We start from the raw sequence: 22,172 nt of genomic DNA, 5'->3' as shown, positions 1-22,172 counted from the left end.
TTGACTCGTACCCATAAGAATTTGATCCCACGAGAAATTGAGTAAAAGGCTGCGGAATTGTTGTATTAGGATATTTTATTTTTTCAAAATATAAATAAATAAATAAATAAATAAATAAATATATATATATAGAGAGAGAGATATTTATAATATTAAAATGAAAAAGCGTGAAATTTGGTTAATTGGGAATTTTAAAATTTAAAAAACAAATCTGCAGGTTTCAAGATTTGCGGCTGGAGTCACGGAGGGAGCGTGGCTGTGGCTCGGCGAATGGCCCACCAACGACGACAAAATTCTCGCTTCCAAACAAAACAATTATGGGACCTGCGGGAGCAGCTTCAGACTCCGGCTCACGCATGCGCCCCAGTTGGCTAACCCAATTCCTCTCAATACGACGTCGTTCTCCTCTTCTACCCATTTCTCCCTCGCTTTGACCGACATTCCTCCTCTATATTCGGATCTCTTTGGCTTCTCCAATTTCCCTCCCGCTCCTTCATTCCCTCCGGCCATCCACGGAACGCGGCGGCGGCTTGCACCAGTGATCTCACTTAATCCTCCAAAACTTGTTCATCGGTGAGCGATCTGGCGATAGATCCGAGGATCTGGAGCTTTTTCGCCGGATAAACTAGAGCTTTGAGTCGTATCTACTTCTTTATTATTTTTTATTTTCTTTTATCGATGATCCCGTAACTCTTGACTGAACTGGAATTTGGATAATCGGTAATTGCTTCGAAGCTTGTAGCTTCTATTTATCCCCCATTTTACCTAAGGTTTTCAATTCTGAAGGAAGGCTCGTGAGGTGAACAAGAAATCTATCTTGTATTGGGCGGAGTGCTTGGAAGCTAGGAAAATGCTGGGGGTGGGGGGTTTCTTTTTGTTGGGTTTGATCGTATGTAGCACTTGACGACCAGGGATGCAAACCTTGCACTAGCGGGCCACGCATGTTCCATAATTTAGGGTGGTTCATTGGTCTAAATTATCAAGTGCGGTCGGTGAAGAAGCTGCCTGATGCAAAGCCACGTTTGGCCAAAGTTAAGCCAGTGGCTATGTTGGATACTGTACAGGAAATTGCTATTTACATTCATAGGTTTCACAATCTCGACCTTTTCCAGCAAGGGTTTGTGCATTTCCATTCTTTGATGATTTTTATACCTATTGTTGTGGTGCATTTAAGTAGCAGCTACTTATTATCGACTATTTATCCAATTAGATGGTACCAAATTAAGCTTACCATGAGATGGGAAGACGGCGAGTATACTTCCGTTGGAACACCAGCTAGAGTTGTTCAGTATGAAGGTACTTCCGCAATTGTCTTAATTGATCAGTTTATGAATGTCTGCTAACGAGCATACTTGCGTTGGTAAGGTTACTGTTAGACAAGTACTAGTCAGAACCTATACAGTTTAGGAGCGATTGCCTGCTAAGAAGCATAACTAAGATTGCTATTAGACAAGTTCATAAAGTTTAGGAGCTAAATAGTTTAGACATCAAAATTGTAATAGCCTATCTTATTTTAGTTGTAAACTTGGCTAATTGGTTAAAATCCTCCCACCTCCTTTTCTTTCACTTTCTTTAGAACGAGACTTGGTGAAGTTCTTATTTATGCATAAGTTCAAGATCCTCCTTTGGAATAAAATCCTGGAATACTTTAAGTTACCTTCAATAGCGTCTTAAGATTTATTTATTATTTTTAAAAACTCTCCTGTAAAAACCATCGGGTAGGTGATTTATTGGCACTTCTGATTGGACACGCAACATTTCGCATCCCCATAGATGTACATTTCTTGAGATTTTAAAGATAACTTGTTATTTTGGGGAATGATTGTATTTTTCTATTTAAATCAATGACGCATGGAACACTGTATTGTGATTTGTGGCAGTAATGTCAACAGCGTGAACATGAAATAGGTGGGGAAACTAAATTGGCCTAGTTCACTGAGCACTGGTTTTAGGTCTTGAGTGTTTAGTGCTGACCTTTTATGATTGTGCTTTTCTAGCAATGTCTTATTGCTACTAAATAACTTATCAAATTTGCACATGATGCAGCTCCAGATCTGGGATCCGGTAATAGTTATGGCGTATGGAAGATTGATGATACTGACAACAGTTTCTCTACACAACCTTTCAAGATCAAGTACGCAAGGCAGGATATACTTCTGTCCATTATGATTTCATTCAATTTTCCCCTTGCGAAGTATGAGGTAGGAATTTCTCTCCACTTACTCCCTTCCTCCTCCTCCTCCAATTCCTCCTCTTTCACCCAAGGAAAAGTAGGCCTGTCCTCATTAGTGTATTCTATCGTTCTAATAATTATGAAGTTTTTTATCTATTATTGTTTATCTGCTCCCAATGAAGTAACCATATTTGAAGTCCTTTTTAGTGTAAAAACTTGCTCATTCAATTACGATAAGAAAAAAAATCTGTAGTTTGGAAGCATATCTTGCCAGGGAAAAGTGAACAGAATAGTGTACTTTTTTCTTTAAGATTTTGTAAGAATTCATGTGTTGGGAATTGTTGAAAACTGTTTTCTTACGAGGAATAAGAACGGACATGCAGTAAATTAGATGATATATCTTTTCAGAGCTACATATCTTTTCTTTTGTGGTTAGAAGATAATTGATATGGACCAAAAATTGCAGGCTCCATCCACTTCAGCCGTTATTTTGAAGTTTGAGCTTATGCATGCTCCAATATTGGAGGCTGGGTGAGTTGACATAAAATGCATGATTTGGTTCTTGCTCATCTAGTTGAGGTCAAATCATAAAGCCATTTTTATTATCTTGAATTAAAATAGTTCTATAATAAATAATTGGATACCTGTAATGATGGATGTGCACCATATAGACCAGAATTGCAGGCCTCTCTGGATGCTTCTTCTGCTGCAGTACATGAATTCCGAATTCCTCCCAAAGCTCTAGCAGGGCTACATTCGTATTGTCCCGTACATTTTGATGTATTTCACGCAGTGCTTGTTGATGTCAGCGTACACATTTGCTTACTACGTTCCTATACCCCCGAAAAGAGATCCAGGTTTGTGATATGATCTTGACATTTATCAACTTTAGTTAGAAATGCTGTCTCATCCTTGTAACCTCTTTGGGGTTTGTATTGGTGCATGTGCAGAAAAATTATTTAATATTCTTGGGTGGGTATGGGGTCTCACTACTATGTAAGCTGAGTTTCAAGTATTGAACATGTAACCTCTTTGGGGCTTGTATTGGTGCATGTGCAGTAAAATTATTTAATATTTTTGGGTGGGTAGGGGGTCTCACTACTATGTAAGCTGAGTTTCAAGTATTGAACAAGTTATTGGTGCATGTGCAGTAAAATTATTTAATATTTTTGGGTGGGTAGGGGGTCCACTACTATGTAAGCTGAGTTTCAAGTATTGAACAAGTTAACTAACCTAGTCCAATCATCTATTCCAGTGATCCACGCAAGGAAAATCTTGCTGCTAGACACTTTGATGCACGAAATCAGGTATACAACTGATTCTTCAACTCTTTTGTTTGGATCCTAGCCCTTGCCTGGGGTCAATGTGATTTTGTTGAAATGTACATGGTTTCGATCCTTCTTCCTATTTCATTTTTGTAAATTTAAGTTCTGTCAGGTTCTATTATTTGTCACGATCACAACAGTTCTTCATTAAATTCTGCTTGAGGATAAAAGATTGTATTTGTAGTTATATGGTCATTAACCTTCTTATTTTCTTCACATTGTGTTTATTGCTAACATCAGATTGTAAGTTTCAGAACCTACCTGAATAGCAAGAAAGATAAGCGTTGTTACTAATATTAATCTTGCATTCACTTGACGGAAGTCTTCATTTTAGACTTGCAATCACCATCTTTTTTTTTCTTATATTAGGCAATTATAAGATTATTCAAATCGGAGCAGAATATAATTTTTTTTGGATTGAAAACCATAGTTGCAGTGAGAAAAAGGGAATTTAAAAGGGCATGAAAACCAGCTCAATTGAAAGATTTAAACCGAACTAAATTAATTTTACAACAAAGAGGTCCAATAAAACGTAACAAGTCTTGAGTATGCAAACTAGTAGCTCAAAATTGTATGATGAAATTTCTTAAACCTAAATCTATAAAAAAATGTAACAGCGGCAAGTTTAAGAAGGAAAAACTTGTCTAAACTATCAAACCTCTCATGTAAAGACTTGCTAAGTCAATGATTTAACTTTCTTGGATATTTTCGATAAGAGAAGAGTGATTGGGAAGGTAGGGATTACACAGAAGAAGGGAAAATAAATTTACAAGAAACCCATTTGAAGAATGGAGGATCCAAGTAATAAATATCCCTTCTCCTCATATAAAATACCTCGTAATAGAGTCAAATGACGGAGTCAAAACCCATAACATCCCTTGTCTCTTGCTTCGACAAAAGTAGGCAAAGTCCATGATAAAAAAGAAGAATTACTCAAAGAAGAAAGGATAATAGAAACTACAAAATGCAAACCTCATTCGAGAACATAACTCATTTCATTTTAAACCGTACAGTTAAATACATATGCGCAAATGATACCCTCAACCAATAATAGAAAAATTATAATAAAGGGCAAAAGACTAATAAACTCTTGCTTACGTACATATATTTTATAACACTCCCCTCAAATTAGAACATATATGTTAATCATGTCTAGCTTGCTACAAAGGACTCCATTTCATCCGAAGGATTAGGAAATACATTTCCAATTGATCATGAGAATAGGTAAACAATAATTACAAAGTAAAGAGATGCACATAGATTTGGGACCTTGTTCCTTATCTGGGAAGGTACGATAGTTGCGTTCTAACCTAATCAACTTTCTTAGTCTGTTTGGGTTTTTCTTTGAGGTGTGTGACTTTCAGGTTGCTAGACATGGAGATTACCGGGAGATGACTGAGGAGTTCCTTCTCCATTTGTTGTTTCGGGAGAAGGAGAGATTCTTGCCCCAAGTTGGAGGATGTGCATTGTTTTGGGGGTCTTTTGGGGAGAGGAGCAATAAAACCTTTATAACGGTAGAGAGGGACTCTATTGATGTTTAATCCCTCATTAGGTTTCACATTTCTTAGGGCGCGAGTGAGGAAAATTTTCTATTAATTATTTGTCAAATATCATTTTACTTGAGTAGAGTTACTCTCTTTGGTGAGGCTCCCTTTTAACGGAGCAACAAACCATTGGATTGACCGTGATTGTAATTACCCATGATATTTAGTAGCTTTCTTTCTTGCTATAAGTGAAGTGTGATGTCCCACATTGGTTGGGGAGGAGAACAAACCACCATTTATAAGGGAGTGGAAACCTTCCCCTAGCAGACGCATTTTAAAGCCTTGAGGGCAAGCCCGAAAGGGAAAGCCCAAAGAGGACAATATCTGCTAGCGGTGGATCTGGGTCGTTACAAATGGTATCAGAGCCAGACACCGGACGATGTGCCAGCCTTCTTGCTGTTCCTCGAAGGGGGGTAGACACGAGGCGGTGTGCCAGTAAGGACGCTGGACCCCAAAGGGGGGTGGATTTGGGGGCGGTTCCACATCGATTGGAGGAAGGAAAGAGTGCCAGCGAGGATGCTGGGCCCCGAAGGGGGGTGGATTGTGATGTCCCACATTGGTTGGGGAGGAGAACAAACCACCATTTATAAGGGTGTGGAAACCTTCCCTTAGCAGACGCGTTTTAAAGCCTTGAGGGCAAGCCCGAAAGGGAAAGCCCAAAGAGGACAATATCTGCTAGCGGTGGATCTGGGTCGTTACAAATGGTATCAGAGCCAGACACCGGACGATGTGCCAGCCTTCTTGCTGTTCCTCGAAGGGGGGTAGACACGAGGCGGTGTGCCAGTAAGGACGCTGGACCCCAAAGGGGGGTGGATTTGGGGGCGGTTCCACATCGATTGGAGGAAGGAAAGAGTGCCAGCGAGGATGCTGGGCCCCGAAGGGGGGTGGATTGTGATGTCCCACATTGGTTGGGGAGGAGAACAAACCACCATTTATAAGGGTGTGGAAACCTTCCCTTAGCAGACGCGTTTTAAAGCCTTGAGGGCAAGCCCGAAAGGGAAAGCCCAAAGAGGACAATATCTGCTAGCGGTGGATCTGGGTCGTTACATGAAGTATTAGATTCAAGTGTTGAGGATATTTAGTCCTGAATTATGGTTTACCATAGGTATCATATTTGACCCTTTATTATAGGCAAATATCTTGTATGATATTTAGCCTTCCATTACGGTTTACCATAGGTATCATATTTGACCTTTTATTATAGGCAAATATCTTGTATCCATTTATTGCTCACTCCATTTCCTTTGTAATTTATTTGATTCCGTAAATGATTATAAATAGAGAACTTTCACCATCATTTAGGTGGGGTGGTTTTAGCAAATATTCTCACCACCATTTTAGCAAATATTCTATTCTATTATTGTATCATGCTAGACAAAATGAGACAAGCCTACAAAGGAGGATGATGACAAGTGGTCATAAGAGACAAAAGAAGAAACCAGGAAAGCTAAAGTACATTTACCTTTATGAAGAGTGATAGGGAGCTTATCACTTGGACCAAAAGAGATGCATGGGGGAGGGTGTATGAGAAACAACTATAGAGATAAGGAGATCATCCTTCCCTAGACTTAGTCCGACAATGATGAAGTGAAGGGTTTGTTCACAGATTTGGGGCCTAATTTTGTTACATGAGGACGAATATCCTGAATAGAATAAGTGAAACCAAATATTTTTGACTTAATAAGAAAGGAAGGTTTCGTCAAATATACATAACAAGGGTCTCACCTTTAAGACTAGATGAAGGCATGCAATTAATCAAGAATCAAACTGGGGCAATTTTATCAACCCAAAGATGCATTTAAACATGCATTTGAGAGAATAAGGCTCCAACTGTTTCTAGAAGATGCCCTTTCTTTTGTTCAACAGTGTCATTTTGCTATGAAATATTAGCACAAGATGATTGATGGATATTTTCATGCTTACATTTGTACGACCCAATGACATGAGAGAAGTACTCCCGTGCTTGAACATCAATTGCAATGATTCGATAGACAACTCATTGGGATAGATGGTGCAGGTAGTCTGCATCTTCATAGACATGTCTATTTGATTGATCCTCTCTTCGTGACAGTGTCTAGATTGTTATGCCTTTCGTGCGGGTGAGAACTTACCCACAAGGAATTTCGCTATCTTAGGACCGTTGTAGTTACGACCGCCGTTCAATGGGGCTTCGGTCACCAACCACTGTTTCGGGCGGTGGTACTCCACTACGTTCTTGCTTCTCAAAACCTTGAGAGAAATATCAAATTGAGTATAGATTTCAACATGAAAACGTAAGTGAGTGTAAGAATGCAACTCAGGGTGGTTCTTCATGAAATATAACCGAGTCTTATGAGGTAACAAAATATCATTTAATTTTAGACACAATTGGACAAGGACCCCAAATATCCAAATGAACCAATTTGGGATGAGCACTTGCTGGTCTATCAATTTCAGGGGAGATGATGGAATTTGGAAAATAGACACGAGTCCAATTTAATGACAAATTTTGGAACTAGGGGCAAAGCTTTCTTCATGAGAGATGGATGACCTAAACGACAATGTGCATCAAAAGGAGAAACAACCATAGAACAAACAACGCCTTTTGGTGCTTGATGAGAAAAAATGTTAAGTCCTCCAGAATCATGTCTTCTATCCATATAATTCCATCGCAAGATATGGGAAGTTAAGGTAAATGTAGATAGAGGACAAATAAAGAGATGGGGTGATATTTATTGTTCTATATCTAAGACGGGAAGATATCGATCCATTTTCTAAAGTAATGTTAAAGCATGTAGATGACAAAAGAGGGGGGGAATAAATTGGAATTTCTTGCATTATCAACAACACTTGTCTATGACCCATTTGGTATAGGATGACAAAAGACGAGGATTTGTGACAAGTGAGCCAACAATGGTTGTAACGGGGGCAAGTGTAGATGATGATGATACGTCCAATGACTTGCTATACCAAATGGTTATAACAGGGGCAATTGTATAGCTTGAATTTAGTAAGCTCATCTACAACACAACAATGACTTACTAGATGGATCATGGATGGATTGGTGGTCGATTGAACTACATCAGATATTACCAAATGCAATCTAAATCCATGAAATAGAACCAAATGACCACACAACCTTTAGAAAACAATATCTGAATCGAGTTTGCAAAAACCTTGATTCTTTTTTGAAGAGGTTTCAAACTCGATCCATTTCTGACAAAAATTATCACATAGCTACGTTGGATTTACTAGAAAAAGCAGATCATCGTGTGCAGTGATAACTCATGTGCTGGTGTGTAGGATTGGGCATGTTAGCTTGTTGTGCACAAGGCCACATATGACTACTTTGCTGGCTGAATTCTGGGGTTTTGCTAATAGTGGGCAGGCTTCCTCTTGATTTGGGTGGTGACGGAAGATGAAAAAGGTTGTGTTCCAAACCCCTAACGTTCCACAAAACCCTAATTGCTCACAAAATCTTAATTTCCTTGGGGAAAAATCTAATCGTTTGATACCATGTTGATGTGAGACCAAATATAGGAGAATAACTCCTCTCATTGTCTACACTAAGAGTAAAATATATATGGGCATGCAAGGCTTTTTAGTAAAATTACAATAAAGAACAAGAAACAACTATTTATGCATGTATACAATTACTGTAATGTTGTGCTTCCACACTCTTTATAATTAAAATGATGCTTTTGTTATTGGTTTTAGAGAAATTATCTTCTGATGCTGACTGTTGGATTGGTATTGATTCAGGCAGAGGCATCACGGGACGAGGTCACACTTATTAAAGCATTATTGACTGCTCGTGATATACTGCTTGAGGAGTTTCAAAATCTTAGCAAAGCTATAGACCAATCCTTTGATTTTACTGATTTTATGTCTAGAATAGATGATACGAAGTATATTGGTGTTTTGATGCCTTCAAAAATGGATAACGTAAAGGGTGAAGTTTCAAGACAAGGCAAGCCACAAAACGGCCTTGAGGTCCATGCTTTATTTCAAACTGTATATTTCTTTTTTTCTTTCTGTTTCCTCACAAATTAAACTTTGTTTTTGTGATTCTTCTTCTTTGGCCGTTTGTTTATTTTACCAGAGGACTAACAGTGGTGACCGATTGCACCAATCAAAAACAGGAAGTCACATGTCACACTGTTTTCACTCACTGGGTGATCAACTTTTATATTTATGGAGCACATTTTTGAAGTTCCATAGGTACTTCTTTACTTCATATTGAACTGCTCATGATTTTTTTATTTATTTATAATTATCTCCTCTGGGAGGGGGTTCTCTCTTCCCTGTGCCCCTAGGTTGTATCTTCTTTGTTCTTTGCTAATGCATATATGTTTCTTATAAATAAGAAAAAACACACATGACAGAAATCCAATATAAAAACTTTGATCTTCTTTGTGAAGCTTACAAGTACCTCAAGACAGGGACATTTTCTTTTGATTCCTCGTACTAAGATCCAAGTTCCGTTGGCCAGCATAAAACGTATTTGAGGCATTTTCCACTTTGGAAATGTATCTACTGTAAAAAAAGGTTTTTCTCCTTCATAATGTGCTTCCATGGACCTTTTGAGGATTTTATAGATGAAAAACCCGGTCTGTTACCAAGTGAGTTGTACCGTATTTAGCAGATATAATCCTCCTCTATAAAGTGCCTCTTTCGTTATGGAACTGGTAGATCCATTTTGCTAAAATGGTACAAGTTCTTTGCTTCAAAGTTAGAACCATATTTAGTAGCTTTGTGTGGAATGTTAGGAGGGAAGAAATAAACGATTCCCAACTCCTAGAAAAGAAAAAAAAAAAAGTGGCTACATGGGAAACGTAATTCTTACTGCTTGTTGTCTATTCTTATCAAAAAAAGAAAAAAAANAAAGAAAGTCTTATAATTTCCTCTAGCTTTAGTTCCAGGCTTATTTTTCATATAAAAATAAAGACATAAGGGTAACTTATCCACTTCAAATAGTTTGCAGCAGAGGATCCTCCCACCCATCTCCGGGAATATCTAAAGTAGACCTGTATTTGGGTTTGTATTTGTGTTTTAGGGTTACTCTGACCGTGATTTGAAATGCAAGACACTTGAAATAATCCAGCCACTGACACTTGTATCACTAAAGGGAAGTTGTAGTTTGGCAAACGTGTACAGTATATGTAAATCCTGTCACATAGTTTTTCTCTCCTCACTCTGACATGTGGTTTTGACATACATATGTTTCTACATCGAATCATTGGTATTAATGTATCACAGGGCTAACAAAACAAAGATAATAGAACATCTACGGGAGGGATGGGCAAAGGATAGGAGAGCTGAATGGTCAATATGGATGGTTTACTCTAAAGTTGAGATGCCGCATCACTACATTAATAGTGGAAGTGAGGAACCTCCAAACCTTGCCATCCGGAGAAGTGCTGTTCATAAAAGAGTTTCTAGTCTGTGGAAGTTGTCAGATGATGTGAGTAGTTATTTTGCTGAACCCTTCCATAATCATTCTGCACCGGAGGTTGACAATAATTTACTATGCAGAAAGCTTTCATTTCATTTGAACCTTCTTTTACCTCCCATTCTCGACTGCTTTTATTTCTTTTATTCTTTTCTTTCTTGAAACACAAGTAAACTTTTCATGGATCATTATTGGCTTTTCTTAATACATTTCAGCCTGCCCAGACTGCAGCCATGAGAGCTGAGCTTCATCGTCGGAGTATTTTACAAATGAGGGTGGGTTTTAGTTTTGACATTAGATGCTTTATTTCTTTTATGCCTTCAAATTGGACAATTTGTGAATGAGTTAGTGTGCTAAATTGCAGATAAATAATAGATGCATCCAAGATCTGCATATATTCAGAGATCCTTCACGAATCCCTATTGTAATCATTGAGCGTGTCATGAATGCTCCTCGACGTTCAATTAGTGAAAATTCATACTTGCGGCATTTTGACATGATTGATGCTATTGGGAAGGACAGTGGGCCAAGTTCTGTAGCCGTAGACAATCTGTCTGGTTCTATGCCAGAAAGGAGTGGTCGCATTTTGAAGATTGTTGTCTTTGTGCATGGGTTTCAGGCAAGTATTGTTCTTCAGATTTATAATTTTATTGAACACACCTTTGTTTTATTCTCTCACCTCTAACCTAGTGTCCTCAATCCTTAATAGTTTGATGAAGTTTTTATAATTTCTAATGCAAGAGACTGTTACCTATTTGGAATTTTGCATCAACAATGATTTGTGTTCTATCTTTGCGTAGTTTGTGTTTGCTTGTCACCTTGTATTATATTATGTTTTGAAGGTTCTTAAAAGGTGATATTACCAGAAGACATTTTGTAATTGTTTTATAACTATTTGAAAATTGATCTTAATTTTCTTAATAGTTGCTGCATACTTGGCTCAGGAAGTCAATTGTAACATTAAGTTTTAAAATTTATTTAGGGAAACTTAAACTTGATTAGTGGGTTAAGTACCCTCAATTAGTTAAGTTTTGTGGTCAATAGAGTTATTTTTATGAGTACCTATTTTCGTTTCTTGTTGTATTACATATCTTCAAGTTGGGTTTGATCGTCTTATTGTTGAGTTGGTGCAAATTTTTAAGTGTTTGGTTTTTGGCTAGGTTAGGGTATTTTCATATTTAGGTTTGGGCTTATATAGGGCTTGATTTTGAGTGCTTTGCAGTTGAATTACTATTTTTTGTTCACATAAATGTTTGATTTCTTAGGGTAGGTTAACATAATCAAGTCTTCATAAGATAACACTTCATTTTCACATAAATGTTCACATAAATGTTTTGAGTATAGATTAGCATGTTGTCTTTACTCGATTAATTGGTGAATCTGTAGGGGCACCATCTTGATCTACGACTTGTTCGGAATCAATGGCTCTTAATAGATCCCAAAATTGAATTTCTTATGTCCGAAGTAAATGAAGAGAAAACTTCTGGTGACTTCAGAGAAATGGGACTGAGGTTGGCACAAGAGGTGATTTCTTTTGTTAAAAAGAAAATGGACAAAGCTTCAAGATATGGGAGTTTACAGGATATTAAGATTAGTTTTGTGGGACATTCCATTGGAAATGTCATTATAAGAACAGCGTTAGCAGGTAGGTGGTAACATTCTTTCTTAATGATTTAAATTTATTGTATGTTATATATTTCTAATGATAGTTAAAATTGATAATATTTATATTTTGTTGTTTGCAATTTGCAGAAAGTATCATGGAGCCCTATCATCGTCATCTCTATACTTATGTTTCAATATCTGGTCCACACTTGGGTTATCTTTACAGTTCAAACTCGTTGTTTAACTCTGGCCTGTGGCTTTTGAAGAAGCTCAAGGGAACACAGTGTATTCATCAGCTGACTTTTACGGATGATCCAGATCTACAAAATACGTTCTTCTACAGACTGTGCAAGGTACTGATTTTTCTAAACATTTTCTCTCTCCTACTTGCTCTCTTGGAAGTATGAGGCTGTTATTTTTTCTTTATTCATGCATCTATTTTTTTATCCAAAAATAAAACTTTTCATTCAAAAAATAAAACAAGACTAATGCTTAAAAGATACAAACTTCATTATGGAGTGTAAAGAAAAGAACCCGAGATAAAAGAAACTGAGAAACAATTACAAGTTATGAGAAATAAAAAAGAGTACAAAAATAAAGCCTCATTGGTATGCTGATTCGAAATGATCAGACTTAGAAAGAAACTTGTCTTAAAAAATTCTCTTGTTTCTTTCCGTCCCCAACTCCGATAATAAAGCTTTGATCCCATTAATCCAAAGAAGTCTAGGTCTCCAAGGTAATGCAGGACTAATAGTAAGTTGGAGAACGTTTTCCTATAAGACATTGGAAAGCATGTACTGAAAGTTGAAAATATCTCCTGCTTCGAGCCATTGTCATTTACTTTTCTGGATCAAGGTTCCTTCTGTCAGCTGTAGCTCCAATAATTCACCTTTGACTGAATAGTGAATGCCAAGTTCCGAGGAGCTAAAAAGGATTGTGTCTGCTTTAGCATCATTAGTAGCGATTTTTGGTAGCAAACTCTTCTCCTAACTCTTCCTTCTAGTTTCAAAATCAATAAATCATTCTTTTATAGCCACTTTCAGATTTCTAAGTTTGGAGGCTATCACATATCCCACCCAACCATATGACGAGCTAAGGATTGTTCATTTATCTTACCACAATCTGAATTATTCAACCAAGAGTTCTAAAACCGAAAAGGAGATTACCCTGAAACAGAACTTCCAGCTTCAAAAAGTAAAGTGTTTGAAAATGAGTGAGCTTGTTGGACAACCTTGAATTATCAAACAATACATCCCAATATTTAGAGAAAATATATATCTATCAAGGACTTCGAAGAATCATCCCCCATACTGGACCATGATGTTGGATAAAGGCAATTCCATACTGTCTAACTCTTCAATTACTCTAGTAAAATTCTGGAAATTTAGGCTATGATGATTAATAAATTTCTTCAAGGCTAATCTTCTGGAACAATCCCGTGGTCTCTACCATGTAGCAAGATGACATAACAAGGACAACTTAAATTCCTTTTAAATTTAGAGTGGGTATTTCCCAAATTTGAAGGCCACAAACTTCAACAGGAGATTAGAACTTGGCTGGTGCAACATTAGAAGAAGGTAAAACTTCTGAAATAAAAATTGATATGATCAAATCTTGAGGCAGATCATTACTCTTTGTAATAATCCTGAAAATGCACACCCAATTTATCTGCACAAGTTCTCTCAAGAAAATCATCTGAGTCATTATTCATAGGCTTTAAATCTGACTCAGCGCTACTCAAACTGTCATAAGATTCACCATCCGACACATTCACACATAAGGGAGAGGTAGATTGAGGAACAGAAAGGTCTTTGGCAGGCTGGAGAACTCCTTTTGACCAAATACATCTGAATAAGCTGAAGATATATCACATAATTTGCTTTGAATGAGAATTAAATGCTGAAAACTCGTTTGCTTGACTTTGGGATTCAATAGGGAAGAGCAAGACTCTTCACTAATATCTTCAATACTCATGTTCGTCTTGAGGATGGTAGGACACAGAGGTGGCACCTTTTTTCAAGTATAAATTGATCAAAGAAAGGATGGTAATTCACTGTAGTAATGAACAACTAAGGATCAAATAAAGGTTGCTGGTACCTCCAAAATCTTCAGTGGTCATCTAACTATTGAGAGAATACCATGGAGTGATAGGAGTCCACAGGAGAGTTAAAAATGTTCAAAAGACTGGTTGCTGATATTTGTTGGGAAGGATAGAATCAGTCAAGGAATTTGTGGCAGATTGCGAGGTGTATCAATGAAACATATACAAAGCTCAGTTGCCCGTTTGATTATTCTAAGCCTTCCATATTTGAAATTACTCTGGAAGACTCCATGTTCTCCCCAGAATCAGGTGTTGGACTCATTGACAAAATACACCCATTTCTTCATGTTGGACCATCCTTTGGCCACTTCTGCAGTGGCTGAAGTATTTACTAAAGATGTGGTTAGATTACACGGGGTTCCCAACTCCATAGTCTCAGATCATGACAAGATACTGGTATTTTAGTCTTTTAACTTGCTATTGTATGGTCAATTTTCAAATTGTTTTTCCTTTGGTTAGTCTACTGCCCTCCCAAAGGATTCTTTCGTCCTTTTATCTTCTACACTTGCGGGTTGCCCATTCCAAAAGGGAAAAGGAAATTGCTTTGTATGATTTTTGTTCGAGCCTCCTTTTGGAGCATATGAAGTGAAAGGAACCAAAATTTCTTCAAAGGTAAGGAATACTCTTTTGGTAGTATGTTGGTTGATATGGTTATTTTAGCTTTTCATCTCTTATACCAAATTGGCAAGAAAAACTCCATTTGATCGGGGTCTCCCCCCTCTTTGTTATTTTGTATTATCAAAAAAGGTAATTGCTTGGGTCAAGTTTCATTTTTCTGTTATTTTTGGATTTTTATTCTTGCTATATTAAAAAGCTTGGAACTTCCGATTTCTGTGTTGCTTTGAACTTTATCTGCTAGGACAGGCGGATATTTAATGCTTGTCAGTGTTTCTAATCTTCAAAATGGTAGGTTCGAACATTGTTGAACTATGGACTTCTGGTTGAGTATGAAATAAGAAACGATGTAATGTACTTGCATGCCTGTGAATAACATACATAGATAATGATGATATTATGAATTTAAATGAAATTGCTTCTACTATTTATAGTCAGTCTGGTGAGAAGTTCCAGGCATCTATTGATACTGTGTATACTAATTTCATCATTATTTTTTTTCAGCAAAAGACGTTGAACAGTTTCAAGAACATAATCTTGTTTTCGTCACCGCAGGTATCTTCTATTTCAGAGGTTCCACGTATTTTTTATGTTGATGTGCTATGAGTCAATTTCCCTCTTGTAGGTAATCTGTTTATTTGTTGTTAAAAGTAGTGTGTCGAGCAGGGTGACATGATCCATATAAAAATTGGAAGTGTATGTTCTGATAGTATCTATTGAACATAAATGAGTTGTTCAAAAATTTAACTGGCACGTATCTTCTATTTCATAGGCTCCTATCACATAATTTTTATGTTGATGTGCTGATTCATTTTACCTTTGGTAGGTAAGCTGTTTATTTGTTGTTACGGGTAGTGTGTCTAGTAGGATGACATGATCCATATAAAATATGGAAGTGCATGTGTTGAAGAAATAGCCTTGTAATCCCATTCCATTCAGTAAGGGAACTAGTTAGTCAATTTTTATTTCTTTGTTGTTACCTATTCTCTAGACGTTTTAGTTTTTCTTTATTATAAAAAGACTATGGACTTCACTAGCGACCACCTTCATCCTTGAGCAATAAAAAACAGAAGGGAGTTTTATTCATCACTTTGATGCCTCCCCGATTGAGTCTAGTCCAACAAGCTAGAGTACTTTCCACCATACGTCCTTCATTTGTGGTGTCACCGTCAATGATTAGAGCTTGAAGCTTCTTCACAACATTGAGGTGAAGCTGCTCGGCCAAGGTAGCCATGAGTTCCCACAAGAGTTTTCGGAGACGGGGTTTGCTTATCACATGGGTCACAAGATTTGAGAGACAGGGTTTACCGTGGTAGTTGGTATCAAAATCAAAACATTTTGAACAGACCTTGCTAGAGATTACTTCAATCAAACCTTGTCCCCATACTTTCGATCTCAAGGAATTATCGAGGATTCTTCGTGTATTATTATGCCTTAGGAGTGGTCGAGAGGAGAAATGGACACCTTTTAAGAACTACTTGAGCCTTGTTTATCCACAAAAAACATGCCAACGATTTACGGGGAGAGATAGATCTTACTGCAACTCATAATTAATTGTTTTCATCTTGTGTCTTGAATAATTTAAGCCCAATATAAGTACTAAATAATTTTCGTCGACCTCACATCCTACATAATTTGGATGCACAACACTCAGAGGCGAACTCGAACTGAGCGCAATAAATTGTGTTTTTTTAGGGTAGTTTTCGACTACAAAGGGGTACAAATGTTATAGCTCTCGATCTAAGAAGTCTTACATCTCAATTGATGTGACATTCCCTGTGCATAAATCGTTCTTCTCTTAGGTCTCTGTTTAGGGGAGAACGTAGGTGATTGTAGAGAGTCCTTGGGAAACCGTTGAACTCTTGGACGCACAAAATATAGCACCAACAATTGGGTCCAACCCTACTTTCCATTCCAATCATGGTTCCAATTCTACTACAGCAGAGTCGTTGACTAAACCATTAACCACCTCTATTTCTAGTCACTGATTAAACCATCCATTCCACCTCCATCAATTCCGTTGTCCTTATATATGCTAGAAGGAAACTCATTTCATAATTGATGAAAGTCCAAACATCCAAACTCAACTCAAAAGGAGGATGTAACATAGGTGCCAATTGATGATGAACCTATAGCTCTTCGAAAACCCACTAGAGAATGCATAAAACAAACAACCCTTTATAGCCCACTATCAAACTATATCTCTCTTGAAAGACTATCTCCATCACACCAAAGTTTACCGAGTCTAATTCAACTTTTATACTTGACACACTTCCTGAAGCTTTATCCAAAAGAGAATGACAGGATGCTATTAGAGAAGCGTATGCTCTAGAAGAGAATTACACGTAGGAAGCTGTGGAAAGAATAACACGTAAGAAGTAGTGATTAGGCCAAAAGAAAAGACTATTGTTGGTTGTAGGTGGAATATTGTTGGTTGTAGGTGGTTTTTTACATTGAAGTACAGGGCTGATGAAACATTGGAAAGATATAAAGCAAGGTTAATAGCTAAGAGATACACTCAAACTTCTGGTAAAACGGACATTTGCACTAGTTGTGAGGATGAACATCGTAAGAAGATCGTTACCCTGGGCTACCAACTTAAATTGGCAGCGATCACAGTATGATGTGAATGGTGCATTTATTCATAACGATCTAAATGAGGAAATCTATATAAGCATTCCTCCTGGATTTGAAAGCTCAAGTATACAAATTGAGAAAGATCATGTATGGACTAAAACAATCGCAAAGACGTGATTTGGAAGATTTTCAAAGGTTATGAACAATGGGGGTATAAGTAAAGTCAAGGAGATTACACTCTCTTTATCTAGTATTCAGAATGATGGGAAGTTACAATGTTTCTAGTGTACATCATATTCATTGTAGATAATGAAGAAGAAAAACTATTCTTTTAACTTAGAAGAAAATTGATGAAAGAATTTGAAATCAAAGAACATGGAAGGCTGAAGTAGTAGTTCACCTTATTGAAGTAGCATACTAAGCTTAGAGTAATTTCTTTCTAAGCTTAGAGTAATTTCATATCACAATAGAAATATGTGATGAATTTCCTGATGGAAATAGGAATGAGTGGATGTAAACTTGCAACAAGGCCAATGGATCCACATAAAAAATTGGGATTGTCAAAAGAACTGGGGGGTGAACAGAGAAATGTAATGTACCAAAGGCTAGCAAGGAGGCTTATATATCTATCTAGTTCACACTCGACCTGATAGATCTTACTTGGTTAGTGTAATTAGCCAATTTATTCATCATCTGCGGGAGCCTCACATTCATGCAGCGCATAGAGTATTACGTTATCGGGTTGTCAAAAGAACTGGGGGGTGAACAGAGAAATGTAATGTACCAAAGGCTAGCAAGGAGGCTTATATATCTAGTTCACACTCGACCTGATAGATCTTACTTGGTTAGTGTAATTAGCCAATTTATTCATCATCTGCGGGAGCCTCACATTCATGCAGCGCATAGAGTATTACGTTATCGGGTTGTCAAAAGAACTGGGGGGTGAACAGAGAAATGTAATGTACCAAAGGCTAGCAAGGAGGCTTATATATCTAGTTCACACTCGACCTGATAGATCTTACTTGGTTAGTGTAATTAGCCAATTTATTCATCATCTGCGGGAGCCTCACATTCATGCAGCGCATAGAGTATTACGTTATCGGAAAGGAACTTATTAAAGTTTTTCTGCAATAACAAATCAACTATTTACATTGCACTGATTGGACAAAACCTATTGAAATTAATCAACATTTTGTCGTGGAGAAATTAAAGAGGATAGTATGCATTAGTTTTGTGCCTTTGCACGTTCAACTAGCAGATATACTAACACAGATAAAGGGAGAAAGTCCGATAGAGTTAGAAGATAATCTTTGATGACTTATAGATTAAGGTTGAAGGTCCAATAAAGTAGTTATGCGACAACAAATGAACTATCAATACCACATATAATCCTATCGAGCATGATAGAACAAAACCTATTGAATTGATCTACATTGTATTAAGAAGAAATTAGAGAAAAGGATAGTATGCATTAGTATTTTACCCTCACAACTTCAACTAGCAGATATACTAACAAGAGGACTTCACAGTTCAATGAACTAGTATCCAAGTTGGGAATGAAAGATATCTATTCCTCAGGGGTGTGTAGAAGGAATAACCTTGATTTGAAGAATATTTGTGTAATTCATAGCCTTAAATTAGAAGATATTTGTGTAATCCCATTAAGTAAGAGAAGTAGTAGATCTCCCTACCTAATGTTTTGGGATTTATTTAGATTTATTATTACTTAGTATTTATGGATTTGTTCAGATTTATTGTTTTCTAGTATCTAGGGATATAGTTAGCTTTTCTGTATTATGAAAGACAGACACATGTACCTCTTTGAAAAATTAATGCCGCATAAATAAACTATTGCTAGAGAATTAATTGGTTTAGGATTTAATCTATTTTAGTCCATGTACTTGTTATTCCAAAACATAGTACTTTCAAGCCTTTGTCCAATTATCACTATATTTTCATAATGTCTATTTTCGTCTATAGTTGTTAAAAGTAACCATTTTGGTCTCTTTATTTTCACATTCATCTTATTTAAGCTCAACCTTGCATCAACATTTTTAATTACTGTCATGTATTTGTATTAAAGTTTTTCATTGTATATAGATTTGTGTTAGAATTTTTACTAACTAGAACCAAAATGGTCACATTCTAGCAATATAAACCAAAACAAACATTTTGGAAGTACACGGCCTTAAATCGGATAAAAGCTGAAAAGGTCCAAATGAAGATTTAATTATTTATTTATATGTCTATCTTCAGTCAACACCTTTTGTGCATCTCTTTGCCTTTGGGCGATCGAATGGCTTCCCACAAAAACAACTATTCAAATTTATTATTGTTCTGCTAGATTTCTAGATAATGGGTTGAACTCAGACTTCTGTAGTAGGGTTCTGTATTGGCTCCTTTGGTTGTGTGTATTGATTCATTGCATAATTGCAGGATGGCTATGTCCCTTATCATTCTGCCCGGATTGAAACATGCCAGGCAGCTTCAATGGACAACTCAAGAAAAGGAAAGTTATTCCTTGATATGCTGAATGATTGTCTGGACCAAATTCGGGCCCTTTCCTCTGAACAAAGAGTGTTCATGCGTTGTGATGTGAACTTTGACACCTCTGCTTATGGCAAGAATTTGAACACCATTATTGGACGGGCAGCTCATATCGAGTTTTTAGAATCTGACATTTTTGCAAGATTCATAATGTGGTCTTTCCCAGAGTTATTTAGATGATCACAAATAGGAGACGCCCATGGTATGGCTCCTGATGTGGTCTTTCCGTGGGTTATCTAACATGTATTTATCATGCCTTCCTTACTCACCTCCATGTCAGCACCAGGATCAAAGTAAAGGACAGTTTTTGGGCTCATTATTGGAGTCTATCATATTGTACACATGAAATTGGGCGATTCATGGAGATGTGAACGTAGTCTGAAGTGTACTGCCTAAACTATTGTTCTGCGGTAAGGAGTTAAGTTATCCTTGTTGGCCAAATGAGAGTCTGGATAATGCTTTCGTGTTTAAAATCCAAAATCAAGTTCTTTCTCTTCTTTGGTAGATAGACCAGTGGGAAAGTGACGGGCTAATACTAATTTTGTCATGCTTTTGTTGCATCCCTGTTTAGACATGGAATGCAGGGCGAAGTTGCTGCTTATATCTAGCATGCGTTTAGTAGACTCGGTATCTGTCTTAATTCTATTGATTAGGCCATTATTGTCTTTGAGCAGCTTCTGCCTCTTTGATCTGTTTCCAGATCAATCTCAACTGTTCTGATAATGGAATGCGGAGGAGAATTACGGTCTTTTTGGCTGGACTGTTCAACTAGCCTATTTATTGCTATTTTTCCATATTGGAATTGAGGTTTCTTGTATTTTATCAATATTATGAAGTAGGTGATATCATATTTTTCAGGTTGCAATAGTATCTGAAACTAGTTTAGAGTTGCTCTGGGTGAATCACTTTAGTTTTTGTGAATGATTTTTTCTCCGAAAGTGAACTTAGCTAACAATAACTGACATGTATTTCTTTCTTTGAGGTTGGTGTTCAAATCTTCATCCTTAGTTTGTTATCTAAAAAAACCACTTTAGTTTTATATCCTGAACAATTTGTGTGTGCTTGGTGGTCAATTTAGGATGAACTAATTTGTTAAGACCATTCATCATCTGATGCTTTAGTCCTATCGCTCAGATCGAAACATCTTTCGGTGGTGAAAATTAATGATGTCGAAACATTTTTAGCCATCCAATTATGTAATGATCTTTCGAGTCAATATCAAGACTCACCTATAGACGTTGAGGATGTCCTGATTTTACTGCCTTTACTTTCTTCATCTTTCACGTTGGCTAAACTGGTTTCTATCGTCTATTATTGTTAGTAGTCTCTTTAACTTGATCGTTGAGTTGTGAAATTCTACATTGCCTCCTACCTGGGTTATATGTATGGCGTATATAGACAGTTTATCAATTAGGTGGATATCATTGCAATAAAGACAACTAGAAGAAGACATTTGTATGTTTTCGACGTGTTCATGTATGTCATTTGTGTTGTCAATGCTGAAAGTATATCTACTTAAAGAGCTACGCAACATTTCTTGAATGAATGAACTTCATCTTTTCCCCTATGATAGTTGTTGGTGACAACAGTACCTATAGTTTCATGTGCGTAGTTCATCGACTTCTTTAGTAAATAACCATTTGTTGATGCATTGGCTGAAGCCATTGTAGAAATGCTTGATCAGAAAGCATGTAGATAAGTTGTAGTGTGACATTTTCTAATAAGCTTTTTGAATCTCCCCTATGCTATGCTGCATCTTTGGCTTCACTGTGTACATGTTAAAAGGTTGTTCCTTTTATTCTTGTTGGATGATGAAAGTCCCACATCGGCCAATTTAGAGAATGATAATGAGTTTATAATCAAAGAATACTCTCTCTACTGGTGTGATGCTTTTTAGGGATGCTCAAAGCAAAGCCATGAGAGCATAGAGCTTATGCTCAAAGTGGACAATATCATACCATTGTGGAGAGTCGTGTTCATCTAACATGATATCAGAGTCATGCCCTAGACTTAGTCGTGCCAATAGATGGTAATGTCAAACAAAGGACTCCAAAAAGAAAAAAAGGAGTTAAGTCTCGATTAAGAAAAGACGTGCTTTGTTCGAGGGGAGGTGTTGGATGATGAAAGTTCCATATTGGCTAATTTAGCAAATGATCATGGGTTTATAATCAAAGAATACTCTCTCCATTAGTACGAGGCCTGAAGCCCAAAGCAAAGTCATGAGAGCTTATGCTCAAAGTGGACAATATCATAC

General features: G+C 37.0%; 1 protein-coding gene across 3 annotated transcripts; it reads left to right on the top strand.

Moving 5' to 3' along the window:
* Nucleotides 1–414: 414 nt before the first annotated feature.
* Nucleotides 415–20,808, top strand: LOC111798260 (protein FAM135B-like). 3 transcript variants are annotated; one of them, XM_023681298.1, is made up of 16 exons: nucleotides 415–573; nucleotides 791–1,117; nucleotides 1,211–1,296; nucleotides 2,047–2,201; nucleotides 2,640–2,704; nucleotides 2,845–3,030; nucleotides 3,429–3,480; nucleotides 8,784–9,014; nucleotides 9,124–9,242; nucleotides 10,281–10,485; nucleotides 10,689–10,748; nucleotides 10,838–11,092; nucleotides 11,860–12,118; nucleotides 12,226–12,431; nucleotides 15,299–15,349; nucleotides 19,808–20,808. In XM_023681298.1, the coding sequence occupies exons 2-16, from the start codon at nucleotides 942–944 to the stop codon at nucleotides 20,096–20,098; spliced, it is 2,397 nt and encodes a 798-aa protein (XP_023537066.1). In that variant the 5' UTR covers nucleotides 415–573; nucleotides 791–941; the 3' UTR covers nucleotides 20,099–20,808. The 3 variants fall into 3 exon arrangements, with proteins under 3 accessions (XP_023537066.1, XP_023537065.1, XP_023537067.1); XM_023681297.1 differs by having other exon boundaries at nucleotides 787–1,117; XM_023681299.1 differs by lacking the exons at nucleotides 415–573; nucleotides 791–1,117; nucleotides 1,211–1,296 and having other exon boundaries at nucleotides 2,063–2,201; nucleotides 2,850–3,030.
* The last annotated feature ends 1,364 nt before the right edge of the window (nucleotides 20,809–22,172 follow it).

Source organism: Cucurbita pepo, chromosome LG07 (genome assembly GCF_002806865.2).
Source record: "Cucurbita pepo subsp. pepo cultivar mu-cu-16 chromosome LG07, ASM280686v2, whole genome shotgun sequence".
NCBI classification, from domain to species: Eukaryota; Viridiplantae; Streptophyta; class Magnoliopsida; order Cucurbitales; family Cucurbitaceae; genus Cucurbita; species Cucurbita pepo.
Note: the sequence above shows the minus strand (reverse complement) of the source record. Positions and strands in the feature narration are given on the sequence as shown.